Source organism: Filicampus tigris, chromosome 2 (assembly GCF_054856515.1).
Source record: "Filicampus tigris isolate MCC_2025a chromosome 2, RoL_Ftig_1.0, whole genome shotgun sequence".
NCBI classification, from domain to species: Eukaryota; Metazoa; Chordata; class Actinopteri; order Syngnathiformes; family Syngnathidae; genus Filicampus; species Filicampus tigris.
The window spans coordinates 24,945,080-24,961,344 of record NC_141218.1 but is presented as its reverse complement, the minus strand read 5'-3'; the positions used below and the strand labels follow the sequence as shown (position 1 = coordinate 24,961,344).

At 42.7% G+C, this 16,265-nt stretch overlaps 1 protein-coding gene across 2 annotated transcripts in view; it reads left to right on the top strand.

Moving 5' to 3' along the window:
* slc43a1a (solute carrier family 43 member 1a) overlaps positions 1-16,265 on the top strand; it is a 28,786-nt gene that overhangs the window by 4,308 nt on the left and 8,213 nt on the right. Inside the window, exons 2-5 of one of the 2 annotated variants that reach the window (XM_086020189.1) lie at positions 1,363-1,523; positions 5,024-5,216; positions 6,489-6,544; positions 7,218-7,294. In XM_086020189.1, coding sequence (XP_085876315.1) covers positions 1,370-1,523; positions 5,024-5,216; positions 6,489-6,544; positions 7,218-7,294 — 480 coding nt within the window. In that variant the 5' untranslated portion in view covers positions 1,363-1,369. Of the gene's footprint in view, positions 1-1,362; positions 1,524-4,594; positions 4,698-5,023; positions 5,217-6,488; positions 6,545-7,217; positions 7,295-16,265 lie in introns of those variants that run through there. The other variant, XM_086020179.1, reaches the window with a different exon arrangement.

The window sequence follows — 16,265 nt, the reverse complement described above, 5'->3', positions numbered from 1 at the left end:
TAAAAAAAAATCTGGTATAGCAAGGGAGCATTGTCGTGTGCTCCCCGGAAGAGTTCATAAAACTAATTGGAAAAGGTCCACCGTATCAGCATTACTCTGTCTAAATATCACACGTAGTTAAGCGAGCTCTCGTCACATTTGTCTCTCACTCGCAGCCAAAGAATTCCATCCCTCTTCCTGGTCAACATCAAATGAAATAGCCGGATATATTTGGACTCATGTTTCCTCTTGAAATGTTTTCCAGCCTTGTGTGAGTGACAGAGTGAAAGTGGGTGTGTGTCAGGGTGGTCATGACTGTACTGGTCAGTCATGTTCCAGGTTGGAGTGACCTGTACTGTGTGCGGAGAAATGTGCGTGTTCCCTCCAGCCACCTGATATTGTTTGTTCCGTAACATCATCTGTCACAGCGTGTGTTTATATATATGTACGCGTATGTGCAACGCCTCACTATTCTGGCCCGTCCCGGGTTGCGGTAAGGTGAGGCTGGATAGACGCCACTCGTCCTTGTGGCGGCGCGTTCACATGCAAACGTCGCCCTTATGATTGCCCCGCATTATAAAAGAGACACAGCGGGTGTCAATTGTGTTAAACTGGGACAAAACAATCACTCACCACGTAGGGCCCCATTAGGGAAAGGTAGAGAACATTTTGTCATTCTTTATAAAGTAGTACTTGGAATAATAAATGATCACCTTCTTCATTTGTACTGCAACTAGATCATAGGACATTACATTTAAAATATGATATATAGCGTTAAAAGACACTGCAATGTCAAACTGTTAAAATGTCAATATAAGGAATATACACACAACTGTGAAGGAAAATTGCCATGATTTTTGACCAGTTTGTACGACAACTGGTCAACTTAAACCTAAATTTATTTCACAAAAAGAAATACATGAATAAAGTATACGCTCATCCAGTTTTTGTTTAACAGTTGGCGAGGCTAGTGAGTCATGTTTTAAATACACACATCTGCATCTGGATGTTGTTTGCTTTTGGAATGTTGATCATTTATTTTTAGAAACAAAGAAAAACAACAGTGGTCTTCACTCCTCGTGTCTTCCTCTTGCAAAATCAGTGAAAGTGAATTCAGAGATTTGTTTCTAAATACATTATACAGTACATGACATTCAATGAAATTGTGAGTTACTAAGTTATTATGACTAGGCACAAACAAGTTAGCTTGTGAGCTAGCTGGTGGCTAGCGCCTCTCGTGGGAAGCCTAGCTACAGTACACATACAATAAATGTAAACAAAAGAAATGTGTTACTCTTCTGGCTGCGTTTCTCCTGTTTACGTTTAAATGTATATTTTGGAGAGTTAATCATGCGCCATTAACTTCTCTCTCCTCTGTTGCAGAGCAGCGATGGCACCTTCTCTCCTCCGGGCCTACAGGAGGCGCTGGTGGATGGCGGTGACAGCGGTGATCGAAAATCTGCTGTGCTCGGCCGTGCTCTTGGGCTGGGGCTCGCTGCTCATCATGCTGAAGCGAGAGGGCTTCTACTCACATCTTTGCTCAGGTGGGCCCCCATTAATCGACGTTGTGTCACTATTTACGGTACTTAACATTTAAAGTGGGTGACTCGCACTGATTGCATTGTCTGAAAAACTGGCAGACTTTTAATTATGACAATGTCAGTCGTCATGCACAACTGGTTGAACTTTTCGACTGAGGCCCTGTTATAAAATTACTTAGTATTTGGCATTTTTATAGAAGAAGAAATCATAATATAGTAACTCATGCGGGTGTGTGAAGTAGTCATAAATCAAGATGTTAAATGAAATCTCATCTACCAATAGAATGGCATCATACATATTCTAATTTGCACTACTCATTCAAACGTAATACTTCAGACGTTCAACATTTCACTGTAAAAGCTTATTGTCAGCTTTTTACCTTCATTTAAAAAAATAATTGTAAGTAATGATGTACCAGGAAAATAAGAAAAACACTGAATAACTGTCTACAGCAAATTTAAAGTCTACACACCGCTATTCATATGCCATGTATGTATGTATGTACACGTATATAAATATGTTGCAGAGGTGAGTGAGTCAGTAATTTGTAATTTGTCACGCGTCCATCCTTGCCAGTCTGTCATTATTTCAAGCCAACCAAATCTGTCATCGTCAGTCCGTCAGTCCATCACTCCGTCATTGTTATTTTAACTGCGCTTCTGTCGTTGCTAAATTACAGTATTTTAGGACCGTAAGCCAGTCCATCATCGTCAGTCTGTCACCATTACTTTAATCCTGATTCTGTCATAGCTAAGTGTGTTTTTTTAATGCTGAAATTAAACAAATTTAAGTAGGTGACTTTCTGCGAAATAGCGGTTGACTTTTGTTTTCTTTTGTATTTACATTTCTACTAAGCCATTGCTAACCTCCCACAAAGTTTCCACTCTTCTAAACACTCGTTACACTTAATGAATTTAATAAGAAAAAAAGAAAAAAAAAAAAACAAATAAGATAATGTACTGTAATAAATAAAGCATTTTATGGGGATGAGCCAATCAGCATGAGGAACACAAAATCCATGCTTGATTAGCCAATAGTAAGCCAAGTATGGATTTTATTAGCCACTAGGATAGTCTATCATTTTGTCTTGGTAAACAACTTGACATGATTGCTTGAATTGTGGGGCCCCATGCATCGTTGTTTCTTAATGACAATATTTTACTGTACTGAACTGTAAACACAGATTACTGTACGACAGTTTTATGAAAAAATTTAATTAGGGGGAAAAAAAATGGAACTCTGTGAAAGATCGGTGAACTATTGAGGTACAACCCGAGGTGAACCCTGCAATGTAGAAGTTATGGTCACAAGTTATAACCCCGCAATAGAGTGAATCATTGAACTGCGAAATAGCGAGGGACCACTGTATTAACAGTTCGTCCCCCCTATTTTGATGCCTTCAGATCTTTTTTTTTGGCGGCAGCCAACCGGTGTAGCGAATGTATTTAGGACGTTGCACGCACACGCAGCACAAACACACACACACACACACACACAGTTTGGTGAAATAAAAACAATGCGGGACTAGCATTGCAGTCTGTGGGACCAAGAGGTATACAACACAGCTAGCATCCTTTACAAGCTGGGATCGAGACAAAAAAGGAGCAGGCTTGGAGATTCGAGAGCGAGTAAGCTGACATCAGCTGATGAGCGGATTGACTTGTTTACAGCTGTTGAATTGTCACCCAAAATAGCATTTAGCAGCCAACACAACCACCGGCCACTAGATTGTCACCAGAAGACCACCAATGTTCAAACTTTTGTTTTTTCTGTTGGAGGAGCGCCTTCTCTTCTTCGTTCAAAGCAACCCAGTAGTCACCGCCGCGCACACACACGCGAGACAAGCGGCGCGTGCATCCATTAGTCATCAGCGAAACAGAAGTCCGTCAGTGATAGACTGAGAAGATCCGCCGATACTGACTCGATTGAAGACGGTTCCAATGACGGATGAAAACCCACTTCCGTCGATACATAGTCCATCCATTTTTTGAAGTTTCCTGTCGTTCGTTATCCGCCAGCAAAACGGGCATCCGTCAGTACTGATAGCATGCCCACCTCTGTATGTGCAGTATGTATGTATGTATGTATGTATGTACAGTGGTGTGAAAAAGTGCTTGCCCCTTCCTGATTTCTTATTTTTGGGGGATGTTTGTCACACTTAAATGTTTCAGATCATCAAACAAATTTAAATATTAGTCAAAGATAACACAAGTAAACACAAAATACAGTTTTTAAAGGAAGGTCTTTACTATTCAAGGAGAAAAAAAATCCAAACTTAAATGGCCCTGTGTGAAAAGGTGTTTGCCCCCCCCGTTAAAACATTACTTAACTGTGCTTTATCATACCTGAGTTCAATTTCTCTAGCCACACCCAGGCTTGATTTCTGACACACCTGTTCTCAATCAAGAAATCACTTAAATAGGACCCGCCTGACAAAGTGAAGTAGACCAAAAGGTCCTGAAAAGCTAGACATAATGCCAAAATCAAAAGAAATTCAGGAACAAATGAGGGAGAAAGTAATTGGGATTCATCAGTCTGGTAAAGGTTATAAAACCATTTCTAAAGCTTTGGAACTCCAGCGGACCACAGTGAGAGCCATTATCCACAAATGGCGAAAACATGGAACAGTGGTGAACCTTCCCGGGAGTGACCGACCAACCAAAATGACCCCAAGAGCGCAGCGGCGACTCATCCATTAAGTCACAAAAGACCCCACAACAACATCCAAAGAACTGCAGTCCTCACTTGCCTCAGTTAAGATCAGTGTTCATGACTCCACCATAAGAAAGAGACGAGGCAAAAATTGTGTTTTCCAAGACGAAAACCACTGCTGAGCAAAAAGAACATTAAAGATCATTTCACTTTTGCCCCAAAACATCTTGATGATCCCCAAGACTTTTGGGAAAATACTCTGTGGACTGACGAGAAAAAAGTTGAACTTTTTGGACGGTGTATGTCCCGTTACATCTGGCGTAAGAGTAACAGCGCATTTCATAAACAGAACATCATACCAACAGTCAAATATGGTGGTGGTAGTGTTATGGTCTGGGGCTGTTTTGCTATTTCAGGACCTGGAAGACTTGCTATGATAAATGGAACCATGAATTTTACTATCTACCAAAAAATCCTGAAGGAGAATGTCAATCCATCTGTTCGTGACCTCAAGCCGAAGAGAAGTTGGGTTCTGTAGCACGACAATGATCCAAAACACACTAGCAAGTCCACCTCAGAATTGCTGAAGAAAAACAAAATGAAGACTTTGGAGCGGCGTAGTCAACGTCCTGTTCTGAATCCTACTGAGATGCTGTGGCATGACCTTAAAAAGGCGGTTCATGCTCGAAAATATTCCAATGTGGCTGAATTACAATAATTCTGCAAAGACGAGTGGGCCAAAATTCCCCCACATCACTTTGAAAGACTCATTGAAAATGATCGCAAATGCTTGTTTGTTGTTTCTTGTTATGCTTTGTGGACATGAGTTTCGATTGTGTGACACCCACAGAAAATGATTCGGTGGTGGTGTCTGTGGGCAACTCGTCCGACGGCGAGGTGGAGGAGTGGCTCAGCTGTGTGGACCAAGAAGAGATGTTGAATCTGGGCTTCACCATCGGCTCCTTCTTGCTCAGCGCCACCACCTTGCCCCTCGGGATCTTGATGGACAAGTTTGGGCCGCGCCCCATTCGCCTGATGGGCAGGTAAGGGATTGGAAGTCATCACTTTGGGTGGCCTTGCTCAAAAACTGCTTAAGCCATTTCCTCAAAATATTGTGTCAGGGTGGGCCAAGGAAATACATTTTGCATATATATATATGCACTTCATGGCAGATGGTCAGGATGGTACCACCTCAGGAAAAACCCTGCATTGTTAGATAACGCTAGCTTCCATTAGCTTCCAGCGACAACTACCAGAACGTTCCCGCACTGGCTGTGCGTACTTTCCCTGTTTCTGGCTGTGTTGTGATATTGCGTTGTGATATATATAAGGTATAAAATGTATATCGTTTTTCTTTTGGCAATAATTGTGTACCTTCTGGATTATTTAGTTGCTTTGTAGCCCTACAGTATATGTGTGTGTGTGTGTACATATATATATGACGATCCAAATTCATAATCCTTGGCATACAAGACGAAGCTGCAGTGTAAATCATGGCCCCGTTTCATCGAAAGGAACTAAAAAAATGCAGTGTTGCAAAAGCAGTGTTGCCAACTCTTAGCTATTTGGTTGCGATATATAACGACTTCTCTGACTGCTCTACCAACTATTTCTCAAAAGAGAGACTAACTAGTTTAATTCCCACTAAGAAATGGACAAATGAACAGAATTAGAGAATTACTAGCTTTTAATTGGGGAGGATAATTAAAATAATGATTGTATAATGTTCCTGCAGGTTTTATTTCTAAGTCAGCAGTCGTGATAATGTGGGGTGCCACATTCTCATGACTACCGACTCAGGAATGAAACACAGAGTGAGAGCATTTGATCCATTACATCGAAGTGCAGTAGTAAAAAAGCAGACAGATCGCATTCCAAAAGTGGGAGGAGGAACTTTGTCTTTTGTGTGTCAATGAGTGTAGGTGGGGCACGAGTGTGCAAAGACTTGGGTGTGTGTGCGTGTGTGTGCGCAGCAAAGTATCTCAGGGAGCCTGCCAAATGTGGAAACTCAAATAGAAAAAGAAATGATTTAAAAAAAGGAAACAAGTTGACTGAGAAATACATTTTAAGCATTAACCCTAAAAAATGGAATTGCAATTAAATAGTATCTTCCACGTTGCCTTATTATATATATATACGGCGCATTCATGTGCGCCGGCCAAGTTGCGCAATAGCTACGTTAGTGTCACACGGCATCCAGACATCCACAGACACACGTAAGATGTCTCTGACACACATTTGAAAGTGTTATGAAGGCGCAGAGATGAGATGATGTCACATGTCGGAGGTTTCAAATGTACTTTCTCTGGTTACAGCTCGTGTTTTGGTTTGTCCTGCATTATGATGGCCGTATCTGCCTACGACCCGCCAAGTGAGTGCGCAAACACGCACAACTACGCGCACGCGCACACCGCAGATATAACCTTCAGCTCTGCCACATGCTGCTCTCACAAGCGTGTCTGGATTGAAAGTATGAAATGGAACATCAAGTGATCACATGCTGATCACTTATGCGCCCCCTGGCAAGGGCATAACAAAAACATGTGCATGTGACGCGATGATATGAATGCAAGCCAGCTTTTCTGCCAACGTCACAGACAGCATCAGCTGCTTTTAAACACGCCGACCTTGGAATCTGAACAGCGCTCACCAAACACTTCATTAGGAACACCTGCCCATTCAAATGAGACACAACACACATGATGCATCAAAAATTCTGCCGTCACAATGATAATAATGCTCATTCGCTGCCTTCATTAGTGGGGTTTTCGTACGTGGTGTTTGTAATATTTTGCCTCAGGCATAATCAGAATTCATGACAGGTGTTAGTTTATTTGGAAAACCTCAATGTCCTCTGTATGAAAAGCAGCTTGCTATGAGAGTAGTCACGGCGTTACATGCTGTTTTGGCATGAGAGGCGTGGGACCCGAGTTGCATATAACTACACAAATACTAAGCACACTGAAATGAGAGACTTCCGTGGCCATCCCAGCATCTGGCGACAAACGCAATGACAGTTTTGGCCTTTAACTCTTCACTGGCAGCACTGTCGGCGCTCATCTTTCTGGCTCTGTCCATGAACGGCTTCGGGGGCATCTGCCTGACCTTCACCTCGCTCACGGTAAGACACAGAACCAACTAAATCAACAGAAAGAAAGCATGTTGAGTTTTCACGCATGTCATTGCGGACAGCCTGCATTGAATAAGCTAAAAGCCCTTGAGATCGTACGATTCAGACACGTTTGCTTTTTCTTATTTTTACATGAAACATGTTTCCGCGTTAAAGACATCGCATTAAAGTGAAGATTAAAAAAGTTTCCAAAATTGAAGATAAGTGTTTTTCACAGGGTTAGAGTTAGTTAGACTATATGCTCTTTCAGCGGTTTATTGAATGGGCCAATCGGTCAAACACAGAATTAATTGCAAAATGAAAACACTGGCAAGGAGCATGGAGGTGATGCTAAAACTCAGCTAACTAGGAGGTAAAATGGCAGACTGGATCTGGAGTCAGAGCTAGGGCTACCAAGATTAGAGTAGATCAGTAGATCAGAGTATCGCCATCAATTTAAGTCGCTCCCTTATTTCTAAACATGTCAGAAATGATGGGTTGAGTTGCAAAGTTCAATACAAGTTGAATGTACTATTGTCTTAATTGTCTTCATGATTAGTTTGTACATAAAGAATTCAAGCTGTAAGCGAATTATGGTTATTATAAGAGCAGCAGCTCGCTGCTGCGATTTGCCGCAATTGATATATTATCCGATTAGTCGACCACTCGCGACTACTGTTAGCGATTAGTCGACCAGCAAAATAATCGTTTGTGGCAGGCCTAGTCAGAGCTACTGATGTCACTCAGGAGGCCACGCCATATAAAGACTAACAACAACAGACAACTACAGTGGTGCCTTGAGATAAGAGCTTAATTCATCCCGTGAGAACACTCGTAACTCAAAAGGCTCCTATCTCAAATCATCTTTGTTCATTTCATCCATTGAATTGAATGGAAATGCCATGAACCCGTTCCAACGTCACCACCCCATATTTGTGGTCAAATATCTGTTGCTTAAAAGAGTTACAACACCGACACATAGACACAGTATATGTACAGTATATAAGAGCCTGAACTCACTATTGGCCGCTCACGGCTGAAGCCAGAATGCAGCCATCTTGCGCCAGCACTGTCACTGGAAACCTCTATTCAGTTTTCGGTGGGATGGGAATCGAAAACCGGTTCTTGTTGAGAACCGGATCCCAGAGTTTGAATTCCTTGGCATCGTTTGCCGTTTATGTAAAAAATGCCATTATCAATTCAAATCGGGACGAATGACGTCAACAGGCACAGGTTCATGGCATTTCACTTTATTTTATTGGAGGAAACTGACTTGTATAATTACAGTATATTTAAGTAAACTAAGTTACAAGCTTGGTCACGGAACAAATAAAGCTCATAAGTCCAGTTAAGCAAGTATTATAAAGTTTCTTAATTAAAACACTGTTGATTGAGTTTTTATGATGGCAACAGCAATAGTCGAGATTCCACTCTAGTTGGCATTTTAAGCACACCGCAGCTTTCATTTAACTTTGCCAGGTTTGAGGTCACATTGGTGAACGATAAATCATCTTTCATCTATCATCAGACATGTCACAGAATATTTGCCCTTTTCATGACAGTTGCTCCAACCGCTGCTCCTCGGTGTCCAGCACGCAGTGCACTCCAAATATGTAGTGTTATGTTTAGAGGTGCCAAAGCACAGGACAAGTGTCCTGAACGCAAAGGCCGAAAAAGCATCATGTAATGTTTTCAATAGCACACGTGTTTCGAGTCAAGCGCATGCCGATCTTCCGCGTGAGGCCGAAGTGACGCTAAAATGTACTTTTTGACAGCTGCTTGTGTTAAACCCGCCAAAGCCTCAAGTGTCTGCGTTGCATAAGCGCTACACTGAGAAAACCAGCCCTGTGTTCTTTTCTCTGGAAAGTTTTGGTAGCTAGCGTGGCCTCGGCCTCTGTTTGCCTCAGCTGAGGCAACAGTGTGTGTTGTGTTTACATTTACAACATACACGTGTTCTCGCGTGTGATGTGTCAGCTGCTAAGAACAGTCGTCAAGCGCATTTTAATGTAGCTGCGCCTCCCGTTGCTTGGCAAGTATTTTGGTTTGTACAGTCCCCGCAGCAGCGTCTGTTTCCATCCCCTCCTCTCCACCAATGGCGGCCCTCGTTCAGCCACACACCCTCCGCCCTCCAGCTCACGGCCCACTCACCTCTATTTCAAACGGTCAAGGCCACGCTTTCTCCTCTTTTAGCCCCGTGACTCCTGCCCGTCCCTTTTCTCTCTGTTTTGCACATCTGTCTGCATCTAATCAATTCTGTCTTCATACATGTGGTTGTGTAATGTGTTCACGTGTTTCGGTACACATAAAAATGGACACGAAATAAATAAGAAGATTCAAAGCTGAATATTGGCAGATGACATTGGACTTGAATGAGCGTCCGGCTACTCCACTCGGGAGCTAGTAAGATTAAAATCAAGATACTTTGCTTAATACAAATCAGTTTTAGTGAGCGTAGGCACTGGAGTAAATTGTAGCGTGAGGTAGCGTACACCCTGAATCCAGGGCGTTGCAAGTCGGGCTGGGGAAAAAAGTCGAGCAACTTGGTTGTGTTGACCACAAAAATATTTCCACACAAAAATATTTGCCTCAAAACAATTCATCAGAAATTTTAAAACCATATTTGAGATGCCGAGAAACAATGTTTCGTGTTTCCGCACGTACATTTGTTGATGAGGATGGCCGGACACACGTCCCACTCTTTCAGCAACAAATCGATCAATTCAATCCATTAATGGATTATACCCAGGGTTTGGAGTTGTTGTTTTTCCCTAAATATTGACCACATTAAATTTATATCATTACTGCGAAGTGGAACTGGGTCACTTGGAAACAAGAATGTGGGACGTAAACGTGTGACGAGCTGGTGGCTTGATCGCCTGGACACCCACCACTGTAGTATTATGATGGGTAAAAGTTAGGATGTTTTATTTTTTTAATCCAAGGATTCCCAAAGGAATCGATGGAATAATCGATTCCCAAAGTTTTAGCAGAAAACAACCCAGAAAGTTGGCTCAAATTGACCCAAGTATGGATCGGTCCTTTTTTGACCCCAAATTGTGTTATTTTTAACCCAACTGTTGTTAGAGTGTGCTTGGGGACATAATTGGAACAAAACTTGAACATGAACGTCTTAGATATAAGCAGCACATTCCTTGTCCCACCAGGGAAAGCAACATTCTGGACCACTTTTATACCACGCTGAAAGACTCATATCGATCTGTTGCCTCTGCAGCTTTGGGTTTGTTGATCGCTGCTTAATTTACAAATTTAAATGTGAGGGGCCCGCAGTGAAAACAGTGAATAATGAAGCTAAAATGGCACTACAGGACTGTTTGGACTGCACAGATTGGAGTGTCTTCAGAAGGCATCTTAGATAAACTGTGGCATTCCTCATCATTTTTTGTGAAGACGTGCGTGTTCTAACAGAGATGTTCCGCATGTTCAACAACAACAAACCATGGTTCAGCTGGCACATTTGGACAACATTAAAAGGCTATGTATGGATCACGTTAACAATTGCCAAGAGAAGCTATGCAGATAATCTGAAAAAACAGTTTACTGCTAAGTCTCTGCGTCCGTCTGGAAAGGTCTGAAATTAGTCACCATCCCCCACAAGAAGAACAATGAGGGACTGGCTGACACCTCACACCCGCCCAGCCCAAGCACCAATGACTTCTATCACACCTCTGACCCCCTCTTCTGCCTTCACCATTCATAAATAGGATGCGAGATAGCTCTCAAGCAAGAAGGGAAAAAAACTGGCTCGGCCTGATCATGTTCCTCCCTCCTGCTTAAAAGTCTGCGGTGACCAGTATAGCTCCAGGCTCCATCCAGATATTCAACAGGTTTTGGAGCTGTGTAAAGTCCCATTCTCCTTCAAACGCTTCACCAATATCCCAGTTCCAAAGAAACCTGCAATATGGGGACTGAATGTCTACAGGCCTGTCACTCTTGACACCTGTGGTCAAGAGGTCCTGAGGAGGAATGCCTCGTGCTAGACCACCAACAGAGCATCACAGGACCCCTTCTGGACCCCCTGCAGTTTGCCTACCGTGCAAACAGGTCATTGTATGATGCAGGCAACATGAAGCTAGACCTCATCTTGGAACACCTCAATGGCACAGTTACCTAAACAAGGATCTCTTTTGTGGACTTCTGCTCTGCGTTCAACACCATCATCCTGGAATTCCTCTCCTCGAAGCTCCTTCAGTTAAGCGTCTCTCCTGTCATCTGCCACTGAATCTACAGCTTCTTGGCGGGCAGGACACAGCAGATGGGGCTGAGGGAGACAACATCATCCACTCGCATCATCAGAACCGGGCCCTTCCAAGGATGCATCTTAAGGCCTAGATAGACCAAACCGACGTCGGAGGTCGTGAAGCGTCGCGGCGTCTGAATGCGTCGTCTGATTGGTGTAGTGACCACCGTCGTAGTGTCGTAACTCGTCAGGAAGCGTCTTGGAGGCGTTTACACATGTTGAATCGGCGTCGCCAGTCGTGACATTTGGTCAGTCTGATTGGCTGTTAGCGAGCAAATCAGCGCTCGGAGCACCAACGGGAAGTGAAAAATGTGGATAAACAGTGAGCACGCCTTTGCTGCCTTAATCTTCTTCAAGTACAAGAGAACAAGAAAGTGATGTTGATGGAGTTCATTGTGAGCGAAGATATAGCTGAATGCATTGTTTACGTTGTACGTTTGGATTTTTCCATGAGAAATAGTGACTACCGCCGCCGATGGTATGGAAGGCTATTCCATCTTATGCATGCGCAGAAGGTACTTCAGTGGTCGCTGTCTGGCGTTGCGGTGTGTTTTTCCAGCGTGACGTGCCAACAGCCGGCCGGACGCAACAGGGGGTAAGCCTCTGTCACTGTTGGCCAACGTTGGAATGGTCTATCTGTGGCTTTTAGCGCCACTGGTCTCCTCCCTCTACACCAGGGGTTTTCAGGTCTGGTCCTCAAGACCCCCTATCCAGCCTGTTTTAGATGGCTCCCTCCTTCAACACACCCGATTCAAATGATCAGGATTGTTATGAGGCTTTTCAGAGCAAGGGCAGGCAAAATTCTCTTAGACTCTCCATATCCTTTTCAAACGTCTTCCAGCTACTTCCCTTAGGTAGGAGCTATCAAACTATATACATCAAGACCAGCAGACATTCCAGTAGCTTCTTCCCTCCTGTCATTAACTCCCTAAACAGTTGACTCACAATTCCATAGTGGCATTTTGACATTTTTTGCCAATTTTGCGTATTCATTTTTCTAGCTTCGACACTCTGAAACTGTTGTTGATGTCTGTTCCACATTAATGGACACTTTTAAGAGCTCAAAGACTGCATCATTTGTACAATTGTCATTGTATCACAATTGCCGTGCTATTGTTCACTTTATATTGCTTGATGAGTCTTTGCATCGTTTTCACAGTTGGCATTGTTCGGTACTACCACACTAATGCTATCCTTACGTTGCTTATGACATCCTCAATGTTCTTTTTGTTATAGTTGCTATAGTATGCTGCAATACTAGAGTAATTCAAACTGCCCGAGACAAATTCCTTATGTGTTTTTACAGATTAACATACCTGGCCAACAAAGATTAGTCTGATTCTGACTACACGCACACACATACAGAGTTGTCCCTGTTTGACCTTTGATTGAGTCTTCCCCTCCTGACCGTCTAGAACTGAATGATGTCCACAGTGTTGTTATTGTTGTTTGGAGGAGTTAGCGGCTCACGTCACATCCTGATTGGAGGGATCTCGCACAAATACCAACAGTTTGCTGTCCATGAATGAGACCTTTCAGTTCCAGTTAGTAGGGAAACTGCTTCTCACTGCTTCTCAGTTTCTATGCTTTACTTTAGCCACACTGGGAAATACATTAGCTTCACTGTCTCACATGGTAGCTGCATACCATATCAAAACTAAATAGTATTATCCACTACTCAAACATATAGCCAGTTAAATTGCAGGTAGTGTAAGCAGCTAACGTTAGCAGTGAAGCTGAAGCAATTATTCTCAGAGCAACACACATACTAGCTTGTCAACCTGCGGCTAATATGAGCAGCTAAGGTGGTGCTAAAACATACACAAAGATAAATAGTACAGGTAGGGATGGGTGATGTAACCATAAACTAAAATCTCCATTCTTTTCTACAAATATATGATTTCCAATTTTAATAGTATTCCCCTTCACAATATTAAAAAGCAAATGACAATCAAAACAAGTTTTGCTTTTTGTTATGTTGCCTTACTGGCATCTGATTCAGTTTTCCTGCTACGAAACAAGCTTTGAAACAATTATTTTTCCAAGAATGAAATTAAATTACTCACTAGAGTGGTCAGAAAAGTTGCTAAATCTAGTGACAAAGTCACTAATTTGGTAACACTGGCTTATTACATTGTTAGTGCAAGCAGTGGGATACGCTTTGAACTACGCAAGCCACTCTACGCAGTTTCAAAATAACAAAACAATCGTACTGACAAATAAATTTGAATTACTCCATAAAATCGATTAATCCTCCAGCCTTAGGTACAGATAACATTCTCTCAAAGACGCATACTTTCCATTTATTTTGTTAACATACCATTTTCATATTTATTTTAAACCGCATAATTCTATCTGTTAAATTAAAGAAGCGCAAGAAATATTAGTTAAAAACAGACTTCTTTTGAATAGTTCAAACAAGGTCAAGGTTACTTCACTTAAGGCCTAGATACACCGACGTCGGAGGTTGTGAAGCGTCGTGGCGTCTGATTGCGCCGTCTGATTGGTGTCGTGACCACCGTCGTAGCGTCGTAACCCGTCGGGAAGCGTCTGTGGGCGTTTGAGCGTGTTGAATCGGCGTCGCGAGTCGTGGCGTCGCCGTGGCGAGTCGTGACATCGGCGTAGCAAGCTGTGACATTTAGTCACCGATTGGCTGTTAGATATCAAATCAGGGCTCGGAGCACAAACGAGAAGTGACAAATGGGGATAAACAGTGAGCACGCCTTACAAATACAAGAGCGAGGGTTGACAATTTAAGTATTTCACGATACCGTGTCAAGAACGTGAGGGTTTACTTTGCGTGGGAGTTCATCGTGAGCGAAGAATATAGCTGAATGCATTGTTTACGTTTTCATAATCCGCCCCCGGCCAATAGCTTTTCGGTTGGATTTTTCAAACAATGAGAAATAGTGACTACCGCCGCCGATGGTATGGAAGGGTATTACATCTCACGCATGGGCAGAAGGTATTTTAATGGTCAGCGCCGCTGTCTGTCGTTGCGGTGTATTTTTCCAGCGTGATGTGCCGACAGCCAGCCCGACGCCTCAGGGGGTAAGCGTCTGTCACAGTTGGCCAATGTCGGAAGTGTCTCTCTTTAGAAACGACGCTTTCCCGCCAATGCATTAGCAGAAGCACACACCCTCCAGCATACCTTTCAGGTGTGTCAAATGATCACGCTTGGTTTGTCTTTTACACTTCACATTGGCACTGCAGGCCTCTCGTGCACAGTCTTAGCTGCTGTGGAATTCCCTCCATGGGCCTGTTTTACCACACAACAGTGGGGGGGGGAAAATGTGTTCTTTCACTGTATTACAAGAGCTGTCGCTATTCCCGGCGCTCAGCAAATATTAAGAAAAAAAAAACACTGCAGGGAAGCATTGAGGAGCCTCTGTTAAGTCACTCAGGGTCAACAAATTTTAGAAGTCTCATGTTGTTGTTTTTCGAAAAAAATCTCATCTTTTTTGTACGCATGTGGAGTAGCGGATGGGGGGCGAGGTACGAGTGAGAGTTTTTTAACATGGTCTGCACTAATCAGCTGTCGTTTGGTGTTTCCCACTGGGACCTCTGGGAGAGGGGCCGCAGCTGTCAAATCAAAAAATTCCCACTATGGGACTTTGTTATTATTAACCGAGAAACTGATTAAGATGTGGATTTAGGATTTTTTTCTACATTGCAATAAATAGCACATTTTGCCATTTCCATACTTTCTCAGCAGTGCCGTTTTTTTTTTTTTAATCTGTGGTGCTATGAAAAATTAGACAAACATTAAATACATTACAATTCAATACAACTTTATGTAGATACCGCATTTCATAACAGATACAGCTGTAACAAAGCACTTTACATTACAATAACAATACCAATAGTATAACAAGTGAAAGCAATAAATTACAACACAAATTACTATATACAGTAGACACCGGAAAACAGCAGAAAACTCAGTTACACATCGGATCAAAAGCCAAAGTTGTTGTTACAAATAAAATACTACCAATAGTAGCTAGCAATCATATTACAGTAATATTTTTTTACATCGCTGCGACCTTTGTGAGGATAAAGGGGTATAGATAATGGATTGATGGATGGATGGATGGATGATGTTGTAGTGGTTCACTCATCGGATTTCCATGTAGGCAGTGTCCCAACTCGGCGACGGCGTGAAAGTTGGTGTGGAACATCAAAAGCATCTCTCCCGTTTCCAGCACAATCAATCAAATTGTTCATCTAGGATTGCTTGATGACAACCCGTAGTAACCTCAGCATGAACCAAAGGCTAAGTGATTTACGTTAGATACACATCCAGAATCGTTGTGCTGATCCAAATTAGGATTGTTTAGCCTTAAGGGGAGTCTCCGCTTTATGGGGTTATTTCCGTCCTTACTCATTTACACTCCTTTCATCCTTAATTATTACTAATCCGAGAACCCTTTTTTTCCATTGAATTCCACTTCCCCTTAGAATCCAGTGTTGCATAACTCAACCTGAAATTTGGCCCACTGTCTTGATTGATTAGTGGTGATTAAAGTCACTGCAAGGGTCGTACAAGGCTCAGGTGAGTGAGCCCACCAGGAGCAGAGCTTGAGGTAATTGTTGGCGACAAGTGAGCAGGCAACTCTCCATTCGGGACTAACCTCTCTTCCCCGGTTGACCCTTGTGAGCCTCAGTACGTCACTTAACACTGTCAATGCCAGACACAAATGTACTAGATGAGTGCAGACACACTTT